The sequence below is a fragment of the Globicephala melas genome, chromosome 15, assembly GCF_963455315.2.
Source record: "Globicephala melas chromosome 15, mGloMel1.2, whole genome shotgun sequence".
Taxonomy (NCBI): Eukaryota; Metazoa; Chordata; class Mammalia; order Artiodactyla; family Delphinidae; genus Globicephala; species Globicephala melas.
The window spans coordinates 15530808-15552926 of NC_083328.1; the positions used below are offsets into that span (position 1 = coordinate 15530808).

The following is a 22119-nucleotide window of genomic DNA, read 5'->3' on the forward strand; positions in this document are numbered from 1 at the left end:
TCCACCTCCCCCAGCCCCCTGGCTCCCAGTATCCTGTGTGCAGATACCCTTTCCCCATTCTCCCTCCCTCAGACTTGCACCTCTGCCCCCCTCCCACCATCCCTTTGGCTCAGCACCCCCCAGTACCTCTGACCCACTCCCCCCAGGGAATGGACAATGAAGCAGGTGGAAGGGGGAGGGGATGGGAAGGAGAGACCCCCAGAGATATCAGTGCAGGGGGTAGAGGGGGGGAGGCTGGCTCAAGTCCCTGGGCAGGAATCCCTAGTCATGAGGTGGGGAACCTGGCCTCCTGGCAGGGGTGAAATGAAGGCCTGAGGTCCAGGCTCCTGATGAGTCCTGGGGGAGGGTGGGGGGCACCCAACTAGCTGTCCTTGAGAAGCAGCTTCTCCTCTGGGCAGCGGAAGGGGCCAGGGGGCCCGGCGGCTGCCAGCCGGGCACAAGCTTCAGGGGAGAGCTGGCGGCAGGAGCGCAGGTCTAGGCGGCGTAGGCGCGGGCAGCGGCGGAACAGCGGGAGGCAGTGGTCCGTGAGGCGGTGGCAACCTGGGGATGGGGCAATAGCAGCTGAGACCAGGAAGGTGAGTAGCGGGTGGGCATGGACCACAGGGACCAAGAGGTTAGCAGGATGGACAGACAAGGGACCACGCTTACCGGCGAGGTTGAGGTGCACCAGGGTCTCTCGGAGCGGGGAGGTGGGGGCCGTGAGGAGGTGGACGCTGGGATCCCCAACGTGGGCGCAGTGGCTCAGGTCCAGGGCGCTCAGCTGGGGTGCGTGGCGCAGCAGAAGCCGCAAGGAGGCATCGGTCAGCTCCAGGCCGGCCAGGCGCAGCTCAGCTACCCCCTGCAGCCGCCCACGGCTCTCCGTTTGCCCTGGGCAGGCAGAGAAGAGGTCAGCCTCCTGGCTGCTGCCATCCCTGCACCAGCTGTGTCTCCACACTCATCCCTCACCACCCCCTAAACCTGCTCCCACTATAAGAGAACCTCGACTTGCATTCTCTATGTGGCTTGCTCTTCTCCCCCAAACACACACAACTCGACATCATTTCATCTGTCCAGTGCTCACACTGCCTCCTCAAGGAGGCCTTCCATGATTACTCCACCTGAAACTGCAACATTCCACATACTCAAACCCCTTCCCTGCACTTTTCCCTCTTTTTCTCACCATCTGACGTATTATATATTTTTCCTCTTGTCCCACTAGAATGTCATTTCTATGAAGGCAAGAATTTCTGTCTGTCTTGTTCTTGCTCTGTGCCCAGGAATTGGGGCATAGGTGCTCAATATGTAGCCACTCATCCAACAAATGACATCCCCGATGGAACTGCCATCCCAGCAGGCTCCTCTGGCACATCTCTCTCCTTCCACGATCAGTGGAGTCCCCATCTGGATCCCTTCACCACTGGGGCGACACCACTCCTGCCTGAACTCCTGCCCCAGCCTCTTCACTCACTCATCCAAAGAGAGCCGTTCTCAAATGCAAATGAGACCACATCCCTCCTCTGCTAAAAACTTTCCAAGGGCACCTCAGAGAAGTCCAATCTCCTTGGTAGAACATTCCAGTTCCTACAAGATCTCACCCGTCTCAGCTCCAAACTCCTCTCTCTCCCCGCCAAATACTTGGGCCAAACTCCACAGGGGACCCTACCCCAAGAGATTCTGCCTGGGGCCACCTGTGCTCAATCCCCTGCCTGGCCAGGGTCCCTGGCTTTCTGGTCTGAGCTCAGAGGTCTCCTCTTCCTCTATCTCCAGGGTAGAAGAGCACCCACCCCTTATCTCTGCACCCAAAGCTTTCCATTTATTGTATCTACCACAATCCTGCATTTCCGTTTTTGGTTTTTGTAACTTAACTCCCTTGGTGCACCAGCAGCCATTGCTTGAGCATGCACCGTGGGCCAGGCACCAACTAAGTGGCTGCCTGCTCCTAGGCCAGTGGCTCTCCAACTGGAGAGGCTTCTGCATCTCCCTGGCAGCTGGCCCCGCCCCCAGAGCTCAGGTAGTCTAAGGTGGGGCCTCAGAGTTTATTTTCCTAATACGTTCTCCAGGGAATTCCCTGGCGGTCCAGTGTTTACAACTGTGCGCTTCCACTGCAGGGTTCGATCCCTGATTGGGGAACTAAGATCCCGCATGCCGCCTGGTGTGGCCAAAAAAAAACAACCAAACAAAAAAAAACAAGTTCTCCAGCAATGTTGAGCTGCTGGTCCAGAGACCACACTTTAAGAACCACAGCCTTGGGAAACAAGTTCTCTGATCATCATTCCTGTTTACAGATGAGAAAATTGAGGCTTCAAATCACTAAACAATCTATCCAAGATCTGAATTAACAGAGCCAGGACACGAGGCCTTGTGACTCTTAAGTCCAAACTCTTCCCACAGCGCTCTCTGCTTCCCAGACACCAGCCTAGCCCCTAAATAAACTAGATCAGATGTCACAAAGTCAGGAAGCTAGCCTACACAAGTGTTCTATGGTGTCTGCATAGTGCTAAAAATTTTCTCTGGGACTGATGCTACATAAAAGGACTTTTTTTTCTTTCTTTTTTTTTTTTTTGCCACTCCACGTGGCTTGCAGGATCTTAGTTCACCGACCAAGGATTGAACCTGGGCCCTCAGCAGTGAAAGCTTGGAGTCTTAACCACTGGTCTGCCATGGAATTCCCAAAATGACATTTTTATAAAGAAATTTTTGATGTGGAGCTTTTCCTTGAAAAATTGTCAGCTCTGTCATCACTGGGCTACCCCTTTCACCTGATGATGAAAGCTGCATGGTGTACTCCCTAACGTCCTGCACCAAGCCCACCACTTCTGCAACCTGCCAGGCCACCAAGTCTGTGGGCACCTGACTTGGCAATCTCTGAATTCTACGTCTTTTTTTTTTTCTTTGCGGAGCTGAGAGCCTGGAAAGGGGATATATCTGCAGATGCCCTCAACCTCGGGCCACAGCTAAGAGCCAATAGAGGGAAGCAGAGGAAAGAGAGGTCACATGTGGCTGGGGCGGGAGAAGTGGGCGTCAGGGAGGATTTCACTGAGGTGGGCCTTTAAGCATTTGAACATGTGGAGAGGGAACATGGGAGGGAAGCGTAGCTAGGCAGAGAACAGCAGGGGCAAAAGCAAGGAAGTAGGAAAACTTTGTTTTGCTCCAGGAATGCTGCACGAAGCCAGGGAGCCAAGATGATAAAGGTGGGTGTAAAGTCCCAACGAGAATTTAGGCCTTGGAGGCCTGGACAGCTCACCTTTGCAAGCTCCTGAGAAAGGGGCTTAGACTGAAGTGAATTGAAGCAGGAGGAGATGGAGTCAGTCTGCCAGATAACCGGCACTTTCTCACCTCCTGGAACGCACTGTTCCCAATGCTCGGTCCAACTCCAGTAAGAGTGGGCAGTGGGTGGGTGCTCAGGTCTGGCTCTCAACCCCTCTGGGCCCCTGGGGCCTCATCCAGAAAATGGGAAAAATCCTAGTTCTTCCTCTACTCCCCTTCCAAGACTGCTGTGGAGGAGTATGGGGTGGGAAGAAGGGAGCCATGAAAGAGAGCTGTGAAAGCAAGGTGCTGGGGTGAGCGGATGGTCCTCACCCTCACAGAGCTTAAGAATCTTGTGGGAGGAAACTAATTTTAACCAAATCATTTCACAACTGTACAGTGATATGCTGGGAGGGGACTGTTCTCTAAAAGAGGGACTGTAATCTCAATGGGGGATAAGATCATGGAGGGCTTCTAGGAGGAAGTGACATTTACGCTGAGACCTGAAAGACAATTAGGTGTTCATCAGGTGAAGGAGGATAGAGCATTCTAAGCAAAGAGGAGTGGGCAAAGGCCCTGGGGCTGGAGGACACTTGGCAAGGAGGCTGAAGTGTAAGGACACCATAGGTCAATGGGAGCCAGACCAGGCTTTATCGACTGTGGTAAAATACTGATCTTCATCCAAAGACCACCAGGGAGCAATGAGAACGAGTGTAGAACATGGGATGACGTGGACAGATCTGACCTTCTGGATAGTTCACCGGCTTCATTATGGAGAACAGACTGGTGGGGGCCAGAGAAGATGCCGTGAGTATCCCATCTCCTGGCTAGAGCTAGACAAAGAGCCCCAGGCCTCAGCATCCCCACCTCACGCCTCCATATGACCCCCAAAGTGACCAGGCCTGTGCTCACCTGACCAGCCTCAGTTCCCAACATCCCCCTTTGCCAATATGGTTCTCACATCCCGTAAAACTGTTTATTCCTGCCTCACACTCCCTGGGAAAACGCTGTCCCTTTCAGGACTCAGTTCAAATAGCACCCCCTCAGGGAGGGCTTCTCTCACTGCCTTCCTGCCCACCACTTGCCCCCCGCCCCCCGACCACAGCTCCCACCATGTCACGCCATAACCTTCTACTTCTGAGTCTCTCTCTTCTGCATGACTGGGGTTCCACCCGGGCGGGGAATGGGTCTGACTCAGTTTGAGGTCTCCAGGGCCCTACATAGGGCCGGACCCAGAACTATGTGTGCCATAAAGCTGACTTTACCTGGCGGGGGACTTGGGCCTGACCAGGTGAAGAGGTCTGGGCCTGACCAGGTGACTTGGGCCTGACCAGGTGAAGAGGTGGCTGGTCTGACTTGGGAAATGAAACTACCACCGCCACACAACCTCCCAAGTCAACTGGCTCTCTCTTTCTGCTCTGTTCCCTCAGCAAAATCCTTACCCTTTCACTGTAGGACAAGAGGATCTAGGGGCCAAATCTGTTGCTCAGTCATGTTTTTGCTGGGTCCACACATGAATTTTAAAAGAATCTGAATTAATTGCCATCATTTAAAAACCAGGATATTTCACAGAAAATCCTTATTTCTGGCTCCTCTTGACAGATGGAACTGACCAGCCACATCGGGCCTGCATTCTTCCACAGCGGTCACCGCTGCTCCCTCTGGCGAAGGCTCTCCAGTAGTGCCCGCCACACCCGGAGACTTCACTCACAATCCCCTGGCTTCTCCCAGAATTGTGTCATCCTCCTGTCCTGTATGTGTTTCATCCCATAATCATCTTCCCCCTAGAAGACAGGGGCTACATCCTCCTCATCCTGTTCCCTCAGCTCTGACCACAGGGCCCAGCACACAGCAGGAGAGTGAATGAATGAACAATGGCCAAGCAGGGCCTGTCTACTCAAACTCATGTATCCTGTCCTTTCTTCAAATCCTTTAATACCTAGCAGGAGTCAGAAGAGACCTTGGAAGCCTCATACCCCCACCTTGTCTGACCCCCTTCTACAAAGGAGTGAACAGAGGCTGCACCTGGTTTGGTGTCTGGCGGAGGCAGCAGCAGCTCTCGGAGCTGGGAGTCTTTAACATCCTCGATCCAGCGGAGGTCCAGGAGCCGCAGGGCCGGCAGTGGGGCTGAACCCAGGGCAGAGACGGAGAGCCAGGAGCAGCCAGAGAGCACCAGCTCCTGCAGGCCTGGGGGCGACGGGAAACTGGTGCTAGGAGGACTCCGTCCTAGGCCTGTCCCCCTCCTCCCCCCAGTCCCACCTCACCACCTGGCACTACCTTGCAGTCGGTTCAGAAGCCACATGAGCTGCTTCTTGGAGACACCTGTCCAGCTGAGGTCCAGAGCTCGAGGCTGGCGACGAACCACACCACTAAGCATGGGCGGGGTCAGTGACTTCCGCCGGCTCAGGTCCATTCGAGGCCACAGACGCTTGTCGTAGCACCTGTCGGCCACAAGGGGAAGACAGAGACCTCAGTCCTCAGCTCTCAGGGAGCCCACAATTCCCCACCCCCATGCTAACCGGTTCACCCCAGCTCTCTCCTGGTCCATATAAGATAGCGGGGAGGACAGGAAGCCCCAGGACCCAGGCCAAGAGCATTGGGCTCAGGGGTCAATTCCATCACTAACTGGATGTGAGACCTCGGGCAAGTTCACTCCTCTCTCTCAGCCTCAGAGGCCTTGTAGAGATGACAGTCCAGACTCAGCCTGCCCACAAGGTTGTTGTAAGCTCAAATGGGGTTACTATAGTTAGTGGGACTTAACAGCTGCTAAAGCGTTCTGCCGTTCTGCCAAAGACACCCCCCCACACACACCATATTTGATGGAGCCCCAAAGAGATCTTTCAGCAGCGCCCCATCCCTACCCTGGGCTTCTTATGGTGGCTGTGGGCACTTCTCATCCTCTATTAATTTCTGCCCTTGATTCGCGTCTGCCCATCCTGAGGACCAGCTGCCCAAGGCTTGACTTAGTCTAGTCTGCCCTAGTCTCTCTTTGATTACTGTATCCCTCCAACTAGAATGGAGGCTCCACGAGGGCAGCCCTGGCTTCTTCCCCTCAGCAGCCCCAGTGCCCAGCACTGGGCCAGGTGCATAGGACATTACCTGTTGCACATCTGTTGCATGAATGGATGATGCCAAGCCACTGTGAACCACTCAAAGCTCCCACAGAGCACCCCCTACAACACACCTCATTTATGGCTTCCCATTTATACACTCAGTCAGTGTTTATGGAAGGCCTAGTAAGTCCCAGGTATTGAAACTACAAAGACGAATGAGGTCTCAACAAGTGAAACAGGTTTGTTTGATCCTGACCCCAGCATTTCTGAGAACCTTGACTAGGCCAACATGCAGAGACCTGGAAAAGGGCTTCCCAAACTTATTTTACCAGGGAACCCTTCCCCATCTCTCCCAAGGTCATCTACTAATACTTTGTAGTACACTGAAGTTCCTCAAGACTCAGTTTGAAAAGTTTCTTCTAGTACAGTAGTTCAAAGCCATGTCAGGAAATTCCCACTGGGCTAGATGAACTGTGTCAGAAGCAGCAGGGGTGAGCAGGGATGCGGGAAGCTGTCTCTTATCTCTCTCCCAGCCCCCATTCTGGAGGCTTTCCCTTCAAGAAGCCCTGGGCTGGGGCAGTGATGCTCAAACTCTAGTCATTCGCTATCCACTCATCTGCAGAAAATGAATTTATGTTTAAATTGATTCCCCTCTTTGAACTTAAAACCAGTATTGTTTCACATAAATATGTTACCCTTAGAAATAAACACCATAATAACAGGCCAAGGTTACTAAATTCTAGCTAGGTGTTTCTGTGGCTCTTGGCTACTATCTAAAGACTATTTTTATTAAACAGGGAGATAAGTATTAGAAAGGTGTTAAAGATGTAATAGCACCCAATGGAGAGATTTCCTTTTCAAAACTATCAATAATGGAAGGATTAAGCCATGTTTTTGTGCCACTTACAACTGCCAGGCACACTCCAGAGTCCCGGGTGACATTTCTGGGAAAGTTGGAAGCACAGACACTAAGCCTTCAGTCTGAACAACTCCACCCCTCTGTCCCACCTGTCACCTCCTACCATTTCCCGCCTCTTCTAGCATTCTAGCCTCTCCCTCTCCTGGTTCCGTCCACTCAACCAATAAACATTTGTAAATCTCTCCAATGCTAAAAAGGAAAAGGAAAAAAACAAACCCCAAAGTAACCCACCTTCAACCCAGCTTCTGCCCCTAGGTCCTTTTCTCCATCCTACTCCATCCAAAATCTCTCTGCTCACTCCGAACCCAGTCCTGAGTTCCAGCTCAACTGCCGCCACCACCTTGAAGCCCTCCTGTATCTTCCATGGCTAGAAGGGAACCCTTCCCCCTGGGGGCACACATAGGCCACCAACTGTTTCTATATCGTACTCCACAAGAGCCAGGCCAAACCACCTGCCCGCCTATAGACACACACTGTTTGGTGCCAACGCATTTTGGCACATGTGTGACTGACAGAAATGCCATCCACCCCAGATCACTCAGGGCTCAGCTCCAGTGCTTCCTCTTCCAGGAAGTCTCTCCTGACTTTTCCTGGCTGTAGCTAATTTGTCCCTTTGCCCTTAGATGACCAGAACACTGGGTTTAAACCTCAGAGTGGCAGCCAACAGTCACTGAGGGCCCTACTGATACTAAGTGTCCAGGCATGGAACAGTGAGAAAACAGGGGAGTATCAGCTAAGTCCACAGTAAGTAAGGCAACAAGGAACATGATAAGAGTCAATGAGAAACTGGGAGGGGGAGCTTCCCAGGGAGACAATGCCTGATCTGAGACTTTAAGGAAGGCAGTAGTTAGGACTTCCCTGGCGGTTCAGTGGTTAGGACTCTGAGCTTCCACTGCAGGGGGCACGGGTTTGATCCCTGGTCGGGGAACTAAGATCCTGCCTGCCACGCAGCACGGCAAAAAAAAAAAAAAAGGAAGGCAGTAGTTATTCCGGTGAGGGGAGGAAGATGATGTGAGTTCCAGATGAGGAAGAACCAGTATCCAGGCCCAGTGCACAGAGAGAAAACGGAGAGCTCTGAGAACCTGAGGCAGCAGGAACAAAGGGCAATTCATCATCTCCCCTTAACGATGAGGATGACGATGACAGTCACTCTAGCACTAACATCTGGTGTTCACTGAGGGTTTACTGCATTCTGTGCACTAAGCATTTAACCTCACAACAGCCCTAGGAGGTAAATACTAGTCTCCTTTTTAGAGGTAAGGAAAATGAGGCCCAGGGAGGTTAAGAGACTTATTCAACGTCCCACAGCTATTAGTGGTAACAGAGCCAGGTTGTAAACCAGGCTAGTCTGGGTCGAGAGCCTGAATTCTGAAGTGGAGAAGAGGCAGGGGTGAGGCTAGAGGAGGCCCAGGGTAGGGGTGCTGTGGCAAGGAGGGCTGGAATGCCAGGCTGGACGGCTGTGGCCATAGAGCTCAGAGGTGAGGAGTGTGAGCCATGGGGATCTAAATCCCAGCTCTGCCACCTCTGTGCTTTGAGTGACCTTAGGCAAGTCACTTGCTCTCTCTGGGCCTCCGCTTTCCATACCATAAAATGGGGTAAAGGCAGCACTTATTTCAAAGGTTTGCTGCATAAATGAAGGGAGAGGAAATTAACTATACTTCCATTTTTTTAAAACAATGATTGAAAAAAATTAAATGAAAGACGTTAAAAAAAAGAAGAAGGGAGATAGTGCAGGACCCTTCTGAAGGGCTTCTCTAAAAAGAAGAAGTGTTTAGTGTAGTCACTGTGCGTGTCCAGATGTCCAACGGGACGGTGGAAGTTCGTTGCGAAAGTGACAGGGAGCCATGGCCAAGTTCCTTCTAGACTAGAGAATGACACTTAGGCAAGAGGTCAGAAGAAGTCTGAGGCCAAAGCATACATCAAGCCAGGGGAGGTAGAACTTTATGTTCAAATGCCTTACCCCATTCCCTTTCCCCCTGACTCAACACCCCTGACCAAGTCAGCACCCTACTAAGCCCACCTCCAAATCCCCAAATTCGAGTACAAAACCTCCCTCTTGCAGAGGCCCTCTGGGGCCACAGAGCCAGACCAGCCCAAACTGCCACCTGTAAGGAATGCACAGCCTCCTGGCTCCAACCGAAGACAGTTCTTCCTTCTCAGCTCTCTGGACTCCCTGCTGCCACCGCTGTCCTCCAATCTGTCCACCTCTAAGTCTTTACTCCTAACCCTAACTGCCTTGAACCTGGGGTCTAGTTCCTTCCTTGCTCATTTCCTCCAAAGTCCCAACCCTCTTCCCTGCGACTCAGCAGCTCCCCCAGGCCTTGTCCACCCGCCCTCCCTCCGCTCGCCTGGGCAGATCACTCTGCCGCCCGTTTCCAAGAGAAGATGAAAGGCACCAGACAGGAAAGCCTGCAACCTCCTGCTCTCCCACCTACAAATTTCTCTCCCACTCCACCTTCACTACCTCTTTCCACATTCTATCCTGATTTCCTCACTTTCATTCATTCACTCATTCAACAAGTGTTTTTTCAGTACCTACTGTATGCCACCTATCTTAGAAACTAGGGACACAGCAGAGAACAAACAGATCAAGTCCAACCTCAACTCCAGGCGAATTGGCTCCAGTGCCCTCACCCCCACGTAGCACAGCCAAAGATATCAACGTCTCCTTGTAGCGAAATCCAACTGCCACTTCTAGTCCTTGGCCTCTCATGACCTCTCGTCAACACCCGACCCTGCTCGTCACTCACTCCTTCCTCAACCTCTCTCCTTCAGGACACACTCGTGCCCTCGATCTCTCTCTGCCTGTTCTTTCTCTAACTCACAAATGCTGACATTCTGATTTCTGCCCTCTTCCTTGAAGTCGCTACCTATAGGTTACAAACTCCCGAACTTGGATATTTCTTTTAAGCATCAGACCTGCACATCCAGCTGCTCTCTCTCCTGTTTGTTCCTGACTGGCTCAAAGGCCTTTCAGACCAAACACGGCAAATCTGAGCTCTTGGCTTTATCCCGGAACCTGCCCCTCCTCAGTACTCCCAAGCCTGGGCCATGGCATTGCTGCCCACCCAGGCTCATGGACCAGAAACTCAGTTGAGAGTCACCCTGCTGCCCCCACAGCCATTTAGTCACCAAATCCAAGCCATTCTGCTTCTTAAAAAGTTCCCAACTCCAGTCCCTCCTCTCCATCCTCACTGCCCCTGCTTCTGTGCCTACGCTGGCAGAGCCTCCTGACTGGTCCCACTGTGCCCCACACAGGCCCTTGCTCCGCCTTCCCCTCATCCTTCTCATCAAAAGCCACTACTTTATCGAGTGTTTAGCACCCTTCAGGTGCTGTGCTGAGTGTTTTGCAAGAACCACCTCATTTTATCCCTACAAGGTATTGATATGAACCCGGACTACAGACAGGAAAAGGGAGTCCTTGACAGGTATAGTTATCCAGCCATGGCCATTTCATCCAGGAAGTGCAGGAATCACAGCTGATGACACCCATGGGTGCCAGACTCCAGGGCCCAAGCTGGAAACCACCGTCCAGTCCAGCTTCTCTGCTTCGTCCGCCTCCAGTCACAAGTCTCCCCTTGAGGCAGAAATCAGGTCCTCTTAAAGCTCTGGATCCCACGTGCCAAACACAGGGCTGGCCCTGAAGAAGAGGCCTCAGCAAACATTTCCGCAATTATTACTTGAGGCAAGGGTGGAGATCCCCAGCAACTGCTGTAACTATTTGCTTCTATGTTGCAGTTTGACTGGGAGCTCTTCAAGGGCACAGATCTGTGTTCTGAGGATGTAAAAGTCTATGCTTTCAGTAAATATTTGTAGCTGAGTGAGTAATAATGATTGCTGTTAAGGCACTGAGAAGTTTCTCTTTCCTAAGTACTGTCCTCAATTTTTTTATGTATATTAGCTTACAAAAACACTAGGAAGTAAATGCCTTGGTTACCCTGTTTTAATAGATGATGAAATTGAGGCATAGAGAAGTTAAGGGAACTAGCCCGATAGCATACAGCTCATCAGAGAAAGAGTAATTCACCTACAGGTAATTTACCTCCAGAGCCTACCTTCCTCTCTTCTTAGCTATATAGCTTCCACAGAGACCAGAAAGTATGAACAAGCACCCCAAAATCCTTAGGAAAAGGACTGGGGTTTGAGGTCAGCCACTAACTGCACTGTGCTTTCAGGTGTCCCTCATTCCCCCACCTCGCAGGGCTGTTATTATGAGGAACACATCAGCTAATGTTTACAAAGTGCCCAACAGGATGCCTGGCCCACAGTAAGGGCCTGGGAAAGAGTCTGGATTTACTCATTTAATAAAATGTTTTTTGAGCACCTACACTACCCTTTGTCCTGTGCTGAGAACATGAAGCTGAAACAGATACAGTATCTGCCCTAAACAGTTTCATGGGAACATGAAAGTGAATGAAGGTTTGTCAACATGCAGCAAGCCTCTATGTGCTCTTTTTTTTTGGGGGGGTGGGTATGGAGGGAAGAGTGTTGTAGGAGTTTGATGGAGAGGTGGGGGGGTTGCCAAGGGCAGGACCAAAGAGGAAGACCAGGGGTTTGGGAAGATGACCACCATTTCTGTAGAAACAAGACTCAGAAAGCAGTGAGGGGCTTCCCTGGTGGCGCTGTGGTTGAGAGTGCGCCTGCCGATGCAGGGGACACGGGTTCGTGCCCCGGTCCAGGAAGATCCCACATGCCGTGGAGCGGCTGGGCCCGTGAGCCATGGCATTTGAGCCTGAGCGTCCGGAGCCTGTGCTCCGCTACGGGAGAGGCTGCAGCAGTGAGAGGCCCGTGTACCACAAAAAAAAAAAAAAAGAAAAGAAAGCAGTGGGGAGATGGGAGGAGGGCAGGCAGAGGGTGCTGGTGGTGGCTCCAGGCCACAGAGAAGTTCCAAGCAGTATCAGGAGGCCCAAATATGGCTGCCTCTGGGAGGACAGAGGCCACTCGGCAAAGGGCTTTCTTATGGGTAAGTGGGACCAATAATAAGACTGTCCTCAGCAGAGGGAGGTGAAAAGCAAGTGAGATGATGCAGGCACAGCAGTCAGCACTATGCTTGGCACGTACTAAGCACTCATAAATGACAGTTATTAAGAGGAAGGGTTCTGGAGCCAGAAGGACTGGGCTCAAATTCCTGGTTCTACTGCTTCCTCTCCACATGACCTTGACCTCAGCTTCACCTGAAGAATGGGATAACAGTACCCACCTCACAAAGTTGTGAGGGTTCAGTGACCTCATATATAAAAAGCAACCTGTACATAGTCAACACGGAAGTACCACACCGCAGTATGTACATCCTGCAGAAACATTATCATTACAAAAACAAAGCCCAGGGAGGCTCTGGGATCTGTTACAGGTCACACAGCAAGCGAGGAGCGTGTGGGCAATGGAATCCAGGCCTGTCCAGGCCACTCACCAGCGGCTCCAAGTCCGGCAGACTCGCATGCAAATGCATAGCTCTCGGGGCCCGAGGTGCTGGAAGACTCGAAGCCAGGCGGCTCGGGGCAGGGGGTGGTCGGATCCGGCAGCCAGAGGCAGCGTGTCGGGCTCGGGGCTTCGAGGTGGGGGCCGCACCACGTGCCGCTCCAGCTGTGGGGGCCGGGGCGGGGGGGCGGGGCCCAGGGGCCAGCTGAGGAGGGGTCCCCCACTGCCAGGGCGCACAGCCCGCCGCCCCCCGCGGTTCTCCTTCTCGCCTGAGCTGCCCCGGGCTGGCCGTCGCCCATTCCGGGCCTCCCCAGGAGCCTCATCCTCACTCAGGGATGTGCCTGACGAGTCGGAGTCCGAGTCGGAGTCTGACGAGGACGAGGAGGTGTCAGGCACCCGCTCCAGCAGCTGGCACATCCGCTTGAAACGCTCTAGCTTCTCCCTCTGGGGTGATGGGGACGGCACCGCCGGGCCCTCCGCAGAGGCCAAAGGCGGCTTTGGTTTCTGCGGGGAGAGAGGAAGGCTGTTCTAGGGCCTGACACATACCTCCCCACCCCCTATCCCTGAGGAGTCACCAAGGGATGAACGGCCCGAGGGACAGTCCTGAGTTCCAGCCCTGGCTCTGCTCCTGAGTGACATGAGGCCTCAGTCAAGCCATGGCCCTCTCTGGACTTTTCACTTTCCTTATCTGTCATATGAAGGCGCTGATCCAAAGAATTAAGTCTTATGGGTCTCACTAGCTTATGAGTTTCCAAAAGCAGTGAGGTGTGGAGAACACATACAGGTCTAGTTTTGAGTACTGGCTGGGCTATCCATTCTGTGTGACATTGGGAAGCCCCTTTCTCATCATCTACAACATGGAACGCTGGACCAGACAATTTCAAGTGTCTCTTCAATGATGTAAGAGTAACAATGACTGTCTGGCCCTGGGTGGAGCCTCCCAACCTGACACATGACATCCTCACAGTGCTGGGATGGAGTGGGCAACTTGGGCCACTCTTTTTAGACATGAGGAAACTTAGGCTCAGAGACTATGGGACTTGCCCAAGGTTACAAACTGATAAATGGCAGAGGCAGAATTTGAACACAATCAGGCAAACCCTGGCATTCAATGTGTCAGTGCAAAGTGGCATCTGAATTCTAGCTTTGCTGTGTGACGTTGGACAAGTCTTTAAACCTCTCTGGGCCTTATTTCCCTAGAATCTAGTACATTTTCAGTTTACAAAGCTCGTTTACTTTAATGTCATTAAACAGCTCGGTGGCATAGATGGGGTAAGGGAGGTAGTATCATCTCCATTTCACAGATGAGGAAACTGAGGCTCAGAGCAGCTGACAAGTTGCCAAGACCAATCAGGGAGTCAGTGGCTGAACAGGGATTTGAACTCAGTTCTTTCCCCTTTAAGGTCTGGAAAGACAAGGCAAATGGGTCAGATGATACCCCAAGGGTTCTTGGGAAATCCGGGGCTCTTGTGGCCTGGCCCCAACCCACTCTCCCCCTCCACTCTTCCCAGAGGCCCAAATGCCCATCATGGTCAAGTGGGGCTGGGGCAGGACAACGTAGGCAGGAAGGGACAGATTTCTGTCTTCAGGGTGGAGGGTGGGGCAAGGAAAGGTGGGAAGGGGAGGGAGGAGGTCCCCGGCACACCTCCCAGTTCTCGGGAGGGAGCCCAGGGTGGCAGGACGAGAAAGCCTGGCTTGGATTCAGAACCCTGGGGGGCAGAAGGCCGGGGCCGCCTGGGTCCGATCCTCGGAGGAGGCAGGCATCTCCACCCACCTTCTTCAGGTGCCTCTCTCGGCCTCCTTTCACCTACCAAGGCAAGAAGGAGATAGGGGGAAAGGGACAGATGCCATTAGCCCCACACTGTCCACAAAACTAAGATCTATGCTCTCCTCTTAGACTACAAATCCCAGAAGCCCCCATCTCAGGGAGAACTCTGAGCATGCTCACCTTGTAACCAGTATCTTGGCTCACTGAGCATGCTCTCATCTCCTCTTTCTTCCCCCTCAGGCCCTTTCCAGCCCCTCCTTCCTCCTCTGCAGCAGCTAATTTGAGCATGCTCTCTGCCTCTTCCCTAAAGCACCCAAAGCTTTCCTGTCCAGTGCCATTTGCCTCTCACCTGTACCTCTCCACCATACTGAGCACGCACCATCCTCCCACCAACAACTCCTGAACTACATCTCCCTACAATCCCTGGGGGAAACCCATGAAGCACTATCTCCCAGGGCCCACTCCCCTCTAAAAGGAACAGGACTACAGCTCCCAGAATCCCTTAGGCTGGACCTAGTGAGCATGCTCCCTGGCTCACCTTTTTCCTTGGGGTAGGGGGCTCATTCCCTGCCTCCCTCTCCTTTCTTTTGGGGGGCCCAGGCACGTCCTCTGGGGGGGGCCCAGCAGGTAGGGGACCCTTGCGCCTGGGTGGGGGTGGTGGAAGTGGCGGCTCCTCCGTCAGCTTCCATCCACTCCCCAGGCTGGCGCCCTCCTCGCCGTTGTCAGCCCTGCGACGGCCTGGTCCCTCACCTGAATCCTGGGGAGATGGAAGCTGGGGGTGAGGTTCTGCACAGATCCCCAACCTCCCGCCTACCCAGAGCCTAGCACCCAGACAAGCCCCAGCCCCTACCTTGCTAGTCCGGCCTTCCTGGGTGCAGCGAGGGCACTCCCAGCAGTTGGGGATCTCTGCATTGATGACACCCTCAGCCTTCCCCATCTGCAGGCAGAGGGCAGGGAGTGGATGTCAGGTGCCACAAACTCAGAGGCAGCCTAGCCCACCTCCTTGCTCCCCGACCATCTGCCCTACCCCAGCCTCCAGGGTCCCCAGGGCCATCACCTTCAGGCAGCCAGGGTGGACGATCTCATTGCAGATTGTACACTCCATGAGACTCAAACCAAATTTCTCTTCCTCTCCCTCCACTGTGTCCTCCTTCCCAGCCTCCCCACACAAGAGGCATACAGCTGTGTGTGGGAGCACAGGCTGTCGGGGGAGAGAGAACGTCAGGGACCCCAAAAGCAAGCAGCAGGAGAAAGACCCTTCTTTCTGGGGATCCTGGCCAGCTGCTGGATGAGGTTCAGAACCTGTGGGCCACATTGGGTCAAATCCTGAATTTGCTCCTTTTTGGCAGTATGACCTTGAGCAACTGATTTAACCTCCTTACATCTCTGTCTCTCCATCTGTAAAATGGGGCTAGGAATTTTTTTCTTGCAAGACTGTCATGAAAATGAGATAATGCAAGAAATGTAGTTGATACATACTTGTTATTACTGCTGTGATCGTTGCATCTGGATCCAGGGCCTTTGTGACCCTGAAATTGTAGCTGGCTTTGGGAAAGGAAGAAGACTGTAGGCAAACGTGACAATAATACCCAGAGAGAGCTGGAGGGAACACAGCAGCAGCTCGGGGTGATTCTGAGTTTGCTCAGTGAGCAGCACAAGGATTGCCCTGGACCCCACAATAAACCCGGTTTTGGCAAGACCCCTGGGACCACTAAAGGCAGCTGGCTGGTCCTAGAAAAAGGAGAGTGGCCTTCAGACAACATGAGTTTGGGAAAATCAGTGGTAATATTGAATCATATCGAGAAGGTTGTGAGGCAGGTTCAAGGAAGCAGCAGGTGGGGAAGAAGGAAGGAAAGTGAGGCAAGGGTTGGGGGAGAAAGGAGGAAAAGGGAGGGGCTGTGGGGTAAAGAGACCAACAAGGAAAGAGTGGCTGCAGGAAAAAAGGGAGGTGGCGGCATGAGGGGGACATAGGATGCAGCTGGCTCCTCATGGCTGCTGGGGAAGGACCACTCTCTGGAGGCCTGGGAAGCTCAAAGGATGAGGAAGCTGGGAGGAAACCCATGTTTCTTGGATACCTACTGTGTGCTGGGCCTTGTAGCAGCTACATTCATATCCATGCTGTTTAACCTTTACAACTCAGCAAAGGAAACATTTCACAGAGAAGGTACCTTGAGGTTCAAAGTGATTTGCTCAAGGTCACACAGCGGGTAAGACTGGCCTCAAATCCAAGACCACTCTAACAGGTGAAAGGACGCTAAAGAAAGCAAAGACCTATTCACAGGGCCAGCTCTGGGAAGGGGTACGAGAGGGCCTGAGCTTTCTATGGGCCTGCACCTCTGAAAGTTGGGGAAAAGGTGAAGGTACAGCGTGGGCTGGGTTCTTCTGTACACCCTAACACTGGCCCCAGCTTGAAGCTGAGGACAAAAACAGGCCTGGCGAATATTTGAACAAGCCAGTGAATGAATGAGTGAACAAACAGCAACTTTACATTACACTCTAAGGAGTCACCACCAGCCACCCAGAAAGGTGCTGGGGCTGGCTGGGGAAAGGTGCCCGGAGCCCCAGGCGTGCCCGATACGGCGGGGGCAGAACTCACGGCAGTGCACTGCCGGAGCAGGCACGACTGCTTCATGCGCCCGGGCCCCCCAAACTTCTTCATGTCTCGGCAGAAGTGGCAGTCCCCGCACTCAGTTCGCACACAGGCCCGGCAGCGGCGGCAGCGGGTTCGGCGTCGGCGCGCTCCGGCCCCCGGCCCCCGGCTGCTCGACGACATTGGGGGCGTCAGCAACGCCGAGGGCTGTGGGTGGAGGGTGGCAAGGTCAGGGGCCCACTGGGGCCCTGGCCGGGGAGACTCCTGGCAGCTTCCCCCACTCCTAGGCAGCCAGAGCTTGGCTTCCTACCCAGGGAGACAAGGAACAAGGTGTCCCTCCTGCAGGGGGTGAGGGGAACCACTCCGTCTAGGCAAGGCTGCTCTCTCCCTGAAGCAGCTCACCCGGGCCCTCTGGGAGCCCCGAGAACTGGCTTCCTGAGCTCACTCCTGCTCTGACACTTCATCGTGCCCCCCTGCCTAGGCCAGGGAGGACGAAAGGACACTGAGAGGGACATGGGCCCTCTCCACTGACATCCCCACAGCAAAGCTCCTTGGAAAGCCAGAGGCTCCTTGTCTGTGGAGTTACCTTAGACAGGTCCCAACTCTTCCCGTTACCCAAATGTGCTCCAGCCCATGCGCTCCCCAATCTAAAATGCCCCAGATTTAGCTCCCAAATACCCACAGATTCCAGGGTGGAAGCTCCAGACCTTTCCTACTCCCTCTCTTCTCTCTTTCATAAGCTACTAACACCCAATCTCTCTTCCCCTAAAATCTAGATTTCCTCACCCGATTCAATGGTATCCTTCTTCCCTAACCCAGTCCCTAAAGAGTCACTGTTGCCCAACTTCCCAGTGCTCGGAAACCCTCCCTGAGATGCTGCTTCAGAGCCCCTCCTCAGCCAAAAATCTCAACTCCTCTGCTCCCCACAGAGCTCCGTCTGCTCTAAGACAGCCTCCTCATGGGTCTCTCAGGTCAACCTGGGCAATCTCCCAGATTCCCTGGGATTCTCGAATCCAGCCTGACATCTCCACAGAACTCACGATGGGCTCAGTCCTACATGTGCACCCCCCCCCCCAGCTTCCCAAGCTGCTTTCCACCCCTAATTGTCTAGAATCCCTTGGGCTCCCCTTCCCAGGGAAACCAGATCCTCCAAGATCCCATACAGACTCAGCAGGCCTGGAGAGTCTCTTTATGGCCAGAGTCTTACCCCAGCTTCCCCCTTTCCAGGGACTTCCAGACCCATCCATGGGGGGAAGGGGCCCTCCAGCGCTCCAGGGGAGGGGCCTTGGAGGGCGGCGACTGCAGGCGGGGATGGGGGTCTGCAAGGGGAAGCAGGGTCTAGGAAGGAAGGCCAGTTCCCCAAGGTTGAGAGATAACAGGAAGGAGGATTAGAGATGAGGAGTTTGGAGCAAAGAGAGGGTGAGGCTGGGGGCGGGTAAGGTAGAGAGAGGCCGGGCGGAGGATGAATGGGACTGGGAGCTGCCCAGGTCTGGGGGTGAGGAGGAGCCGCATGAACCCACCTCACACGTGTCCCGGGAGCCATCTCTCCCTTCTCGGCAGCTCCCGGCGGGTCGGCGGCCATCGGCGGCGGGGGGGCCGGGCGGCACGGGGCGCGAAACGCTCAGAACGCCGGGGTCCACGGCCCCCCGAGGGCGCTCGGCCCCTCCCTCCGGCGGAGGCCGGGACGGCGGCGAGTGGAGATGGGGGGCGCCGGGGGCGAGGCCCTCCCACGGGCTGCGGCGCGGCCCTTCCAGGGGGAGGTCCTGCTCTGGGGGGCTTAGTCCCTCAGCCCCCCCAGGCCAACGGGGGCTCCTCGGGCGCAGGGTGCACAGCTTCTGCCCGGGCCCCACTCAGTCCGGGGGTCCGAGTCCCAGCTCCCCTCCCCCCACCCCGCCCCGCCTCTCCCCGGCGCCCCTGACCCTTTAACTGGCCCCTTCCCGGCCCCCACGGCCCAGGGGTCCTGGGCCAGGCCTGGGCCCCCGCACCGTTTCCGGGGTTCAAGCCCCGCCCACCGCCGGTTCCCGGGGAGGGGGGGGTCCCTGTAACCTGCCCCCCTCCCCTGGGCCCGCCCCTGGCCTGCGGCCCCCTGCCCGACTGCTACGGGGCGAGCAGAGGGGGGTGAAGGAAGCTGCTCGGCCCCGCCCCCCCAGCCTGCGCGCGCCCCCGCCCTCTCCCCTTCCCCCCAGCGCGCGACCCTCCGGAGATAGGGATTTAAATAAAATTTGAATAAATCCCCTTCCTCAAGCAGGAGGCTGGAAGGAAAGGATGGAAAGGGGCAGGAAAAGGGGGAGGGGGCAATTGGGGTGTCTCAGCCCCCCTGGTCCCCCGGCCCCGCGCTGCTTCGGCCCGGGGCCCTGGCCGCCTCTCTCATCCCTCCTGAGCTCCTTCCTCCTTCCTCCTCTCTTCCCCCTCCCCTCTCTCCTCCTTCCCTCCTCCTCCTCCTCTTTACTCCCTCCTTCTCCCAGAAGAACCCCGCCCCCTGCCCCCTCCTTCCCCCACCACCTCCACTTTCCAGGACTAACACGCGCAGGGCACGACGGGACTCGTGGTCCTGCGGACGCTGGTGCCACCGTGGGAACAATGGGATGTTGGAGCCAGCGGGGACTACAAAGAAGATGGTGGAGGACGTGCCAAACCGGGAGCCGAGGGTGCCGGGAGTTATAGTCCGGTTGCCCCGAGGCTCCCCGTTGCAGAGCATAGGGCAGCGGGAACGATGACTACAAACAACATGGCCTTCTTCCCCGGCCCGACCTCCTTCCCAGGCACTCACACGCCCTCCTGTCCACAACCCTCCGCGTCTGTGGTACCTGACGGGAGTCGCAGTCCATCTGCTGCCTTCCCGTTGCCATTTCTACTCGTCAGGAACAATGGAAAGGTGAAAAGGAACAAGGACTACAAGCAAGATGGCGGAAGAGGGGCGGACACCTGACTAGTAGTCGATCTTATGAGGTGCGATGGGAATAGTAGTTTCTTGGCCTTCTAGCGTTCCTTAAGAATGGCGGATCCAGGAGGATAAGGAGACTACCATAAAGATGGCAGGCTACCTAGCCTCTCCCCATCGCCTCATTCTACCACCTTGGCCATCTCGCCCGCCGGTAATACCGAAATCCCCATCCCGTTGGCGCAGAGCCTGACGGGAGTTGCAGTCTTCCCTGCTCCCCTCTATTATCTTCGGTCGAGACAATGGAAGGGGAAAGGGGCGGGGGCTACCAGCGAAGATGGCGGCCGAAGGAAAGGGGAGACGGCGACCTGGGATTTGTAGTCCATGCGCTAAGACTACTCCCTACGGAAACGGGGGAAAGGACTACAATAAGATGGCGGCCTCTGCGCCAGTGCCTGCTGGGGGACGTAGTCCTTTCCTTAGCGCTACAGAGAAAGGACGTGGGCTGTTGAAATATGCATCACGGCCGACACGCTAAATTGAGAGCGGACGGAAACAGAGGGTCTCTTTCCTTCTATCCCCGCCACCCCCTTCTGAACGACCTGCCGGGAAATGTAGTCTCATGCCTTCACTCGCTAGTAGCGGGGGAGAATTTATGTCACCAGTGGAGATCAATGCGGGTGAGGGAGAAAGACGTCCGGGCGATCCAGGAATATATAATATCCGCCTCCCCGTGTGGCGAGGACTTCATCTTTCGGGGGAAGGCTCTTAAAGGAAAGCAACAGAAATCAGTGTTGTCGGGACAAGGGGGGCGTGGTTCTGGCCGAAAGTACCATTACGCTGTTGTCCCTTGGAAAGCTTCGGCGCCTCACACCCGTTGCTTGTTCCCCCAAACCTCAGAGAGTCGGTAGCTTCCAAGTCGTGAGAGCTCCAGGGGAAAGGCTCTGGAGTCATACAAAATCCCCGCCCCTTCTTGGGAAGTCACCAAACCTCGATTTTTCTCATCTGAAAAATGGGGATAACGATACCTACCTCGAAGCAGAGCTAGGAGTGTTAAGATAATGTTCACGAAAATGCCCAGCTCAGGGCCTGACACGGGGCACACGTTGGTAGTTCCTTTTTCGAGGTCCCTTCCAGCCCACCTGTTCTGGGATCCCAGGAATCCCTCATGCCGGAAGGAGTTAGCTCCTGTGAGAAGAAAACTGTGGCAGGCAGTCTACCCCATCTTGAGCCGCACCCCCTCCTACCCCACCGCTCATCTGGGTCCTCCTGTGTCCAGTACCGAGTACTGCTCCCAGGGGGCGCCCATTCTCCATTTGACTGAGGTCTTACAAACTGACCAGATTCCGCAACCTGAAGTTGTAGGCGCTGCAAATCGCCCAGCCAGTCTTGGAGGCACCTGCCCTCACCCAAACACCTCAGCTGACAAAGCAAATGGAACTGCTTCCTACCTCTGTGCCTTCTTACCTGCCTTCTTGATATTCCTCCTCTGCCTGGAAAACAACTCACTTTTGATCCCTGTGCTTCCCCCTCTCTTCTGTGTTTCAGAGAAGAGGGTTAGAGGGCCCTGCGGAAGACTTGGTGGGTGTGGTTTTTCTGTCAGGAAAGTTAACACAGGCCAGTGTGAGTGAAATCCTAAATTTTCAGGGACTGGCCTCACGCTGAACTGAGACTCCTTCTAGCTCACACTTTATCAGTTAGGAAGTCCTTGGCTCCTAGAAGATTATCTCCTCTGCGTCCTCACTGCTCTAGTTTGGGTTTGCATGATTGCCTCAGGGCTTTCTCTGGAGGTGGTCCCTCTGCCTGTTAGGCCCTTCCCCTCCACCCTTCCCACTGCTGCCCCCAGTTAACTGTTCATCCTTCTGGTCTCTGTCCCAGTGAAACCTTCATGTGTGGAATTCCCACATGAGGTTCATTTGACTCTTCCCCTAGATTATAAGCTTTATGAAGAGCCCATCTCATATGTGCTTTCAGCATCTCATTTGATCCTCATAAGAATCCTATGAGGTAGAATCCCATTTTATAGATGAGGAAACTGGGAATGGATGTGTGATAGATAGAGCTAGGATTCAAACCCAAGACTCCAGAGCCCATCGTCAGAGCAACTGCAGCATCCGCCAGCTGATCAAATGCAGCCCCTTTGTGTGCTAAGTTTGGCAGAGCAGCCACAAATTTCTCCTTTCACTTGAAATCCAGCAGCACTGAGTCTGCATTCCTTGAACAAGAATCAGCTGGAGGGGCTTCCCTGGTGGCACAGTGGTTAAG

At 54.5% G+C, this 22119-nt stretch overlaps 1 protein-coding gene across 2 annotated transcripts; it reads right to left on the bottom strand.

Moving 5' to 3' along the window:
- Window positions 1–90: 90 nt before the first annotated feature.
- Window positions 91–18809, bottom strand: FBXL19 (F-box and leucine rich repeat protein 19). Of its 2 annotated transcripts, none has more exons than XM_030871792.3 (11): window positions 18494–18809; window positions 16980–17180; window positions 15441–15584; window positions 15234–15320; window positions 14922–15140; window positions 14390–14422; window positions 12608–13119; window positions 5503–5666; window positions 5251–5412; window positions 649–867; window positions 91–540 (listed from the first exon to the last, which is right to left on the bottom strand). In XM_030871792.3, exons 2-11 carry the CDS (start codon window positions 17154–17156, stop codon window positions 362–364), a joined length of 1896 nt encoding a protein of 631 aa, XP_030727652.1. In that variant the 5' UTR covers window positions 17157–17180; window positions 18494–18809; the 3' UTR covers window positions 91–361. The 2 variants fall into 2 exon arrangements, with proteins under 2 accessions (XP_030727652.1, XP_030727651.1); XM_030871791.3 differs by having other exon boundaries at window positions 14261–14422.
- Between the last annotated feature and the right edge of the window lie 3310 nt (window positions 18810–22119).

What these genes read in the sequence shown, in the direction of transcription:
- FBXL19 (XM_030871791.3), bottom strand. Translation starts at nt 17,156, where the DNA reads ATGTCGTCGAGCAGCCGGGGGCCGGGGGCCGGAGCGCGCCGACGCCGA. An exon ending in CCCCTACCCCAAGGAAAAAG is followed by an intron (nt 14,423 to 14,921) that starts GTGAGCCAGGGA and finishes TTGCCTTGGTAG; the next exon opens with GTGAAAGGAGGCCGAGAGAG. An exon ending in TCCCTCCCGAGAACTGGGAG is followed by an intron (nt 13,120 to 14,260) that starts GTGTGCCGGGGA and finishes CTCTCCCCGCAG; the next exon opens with AAACCAAAGCCGCCTTTGGC.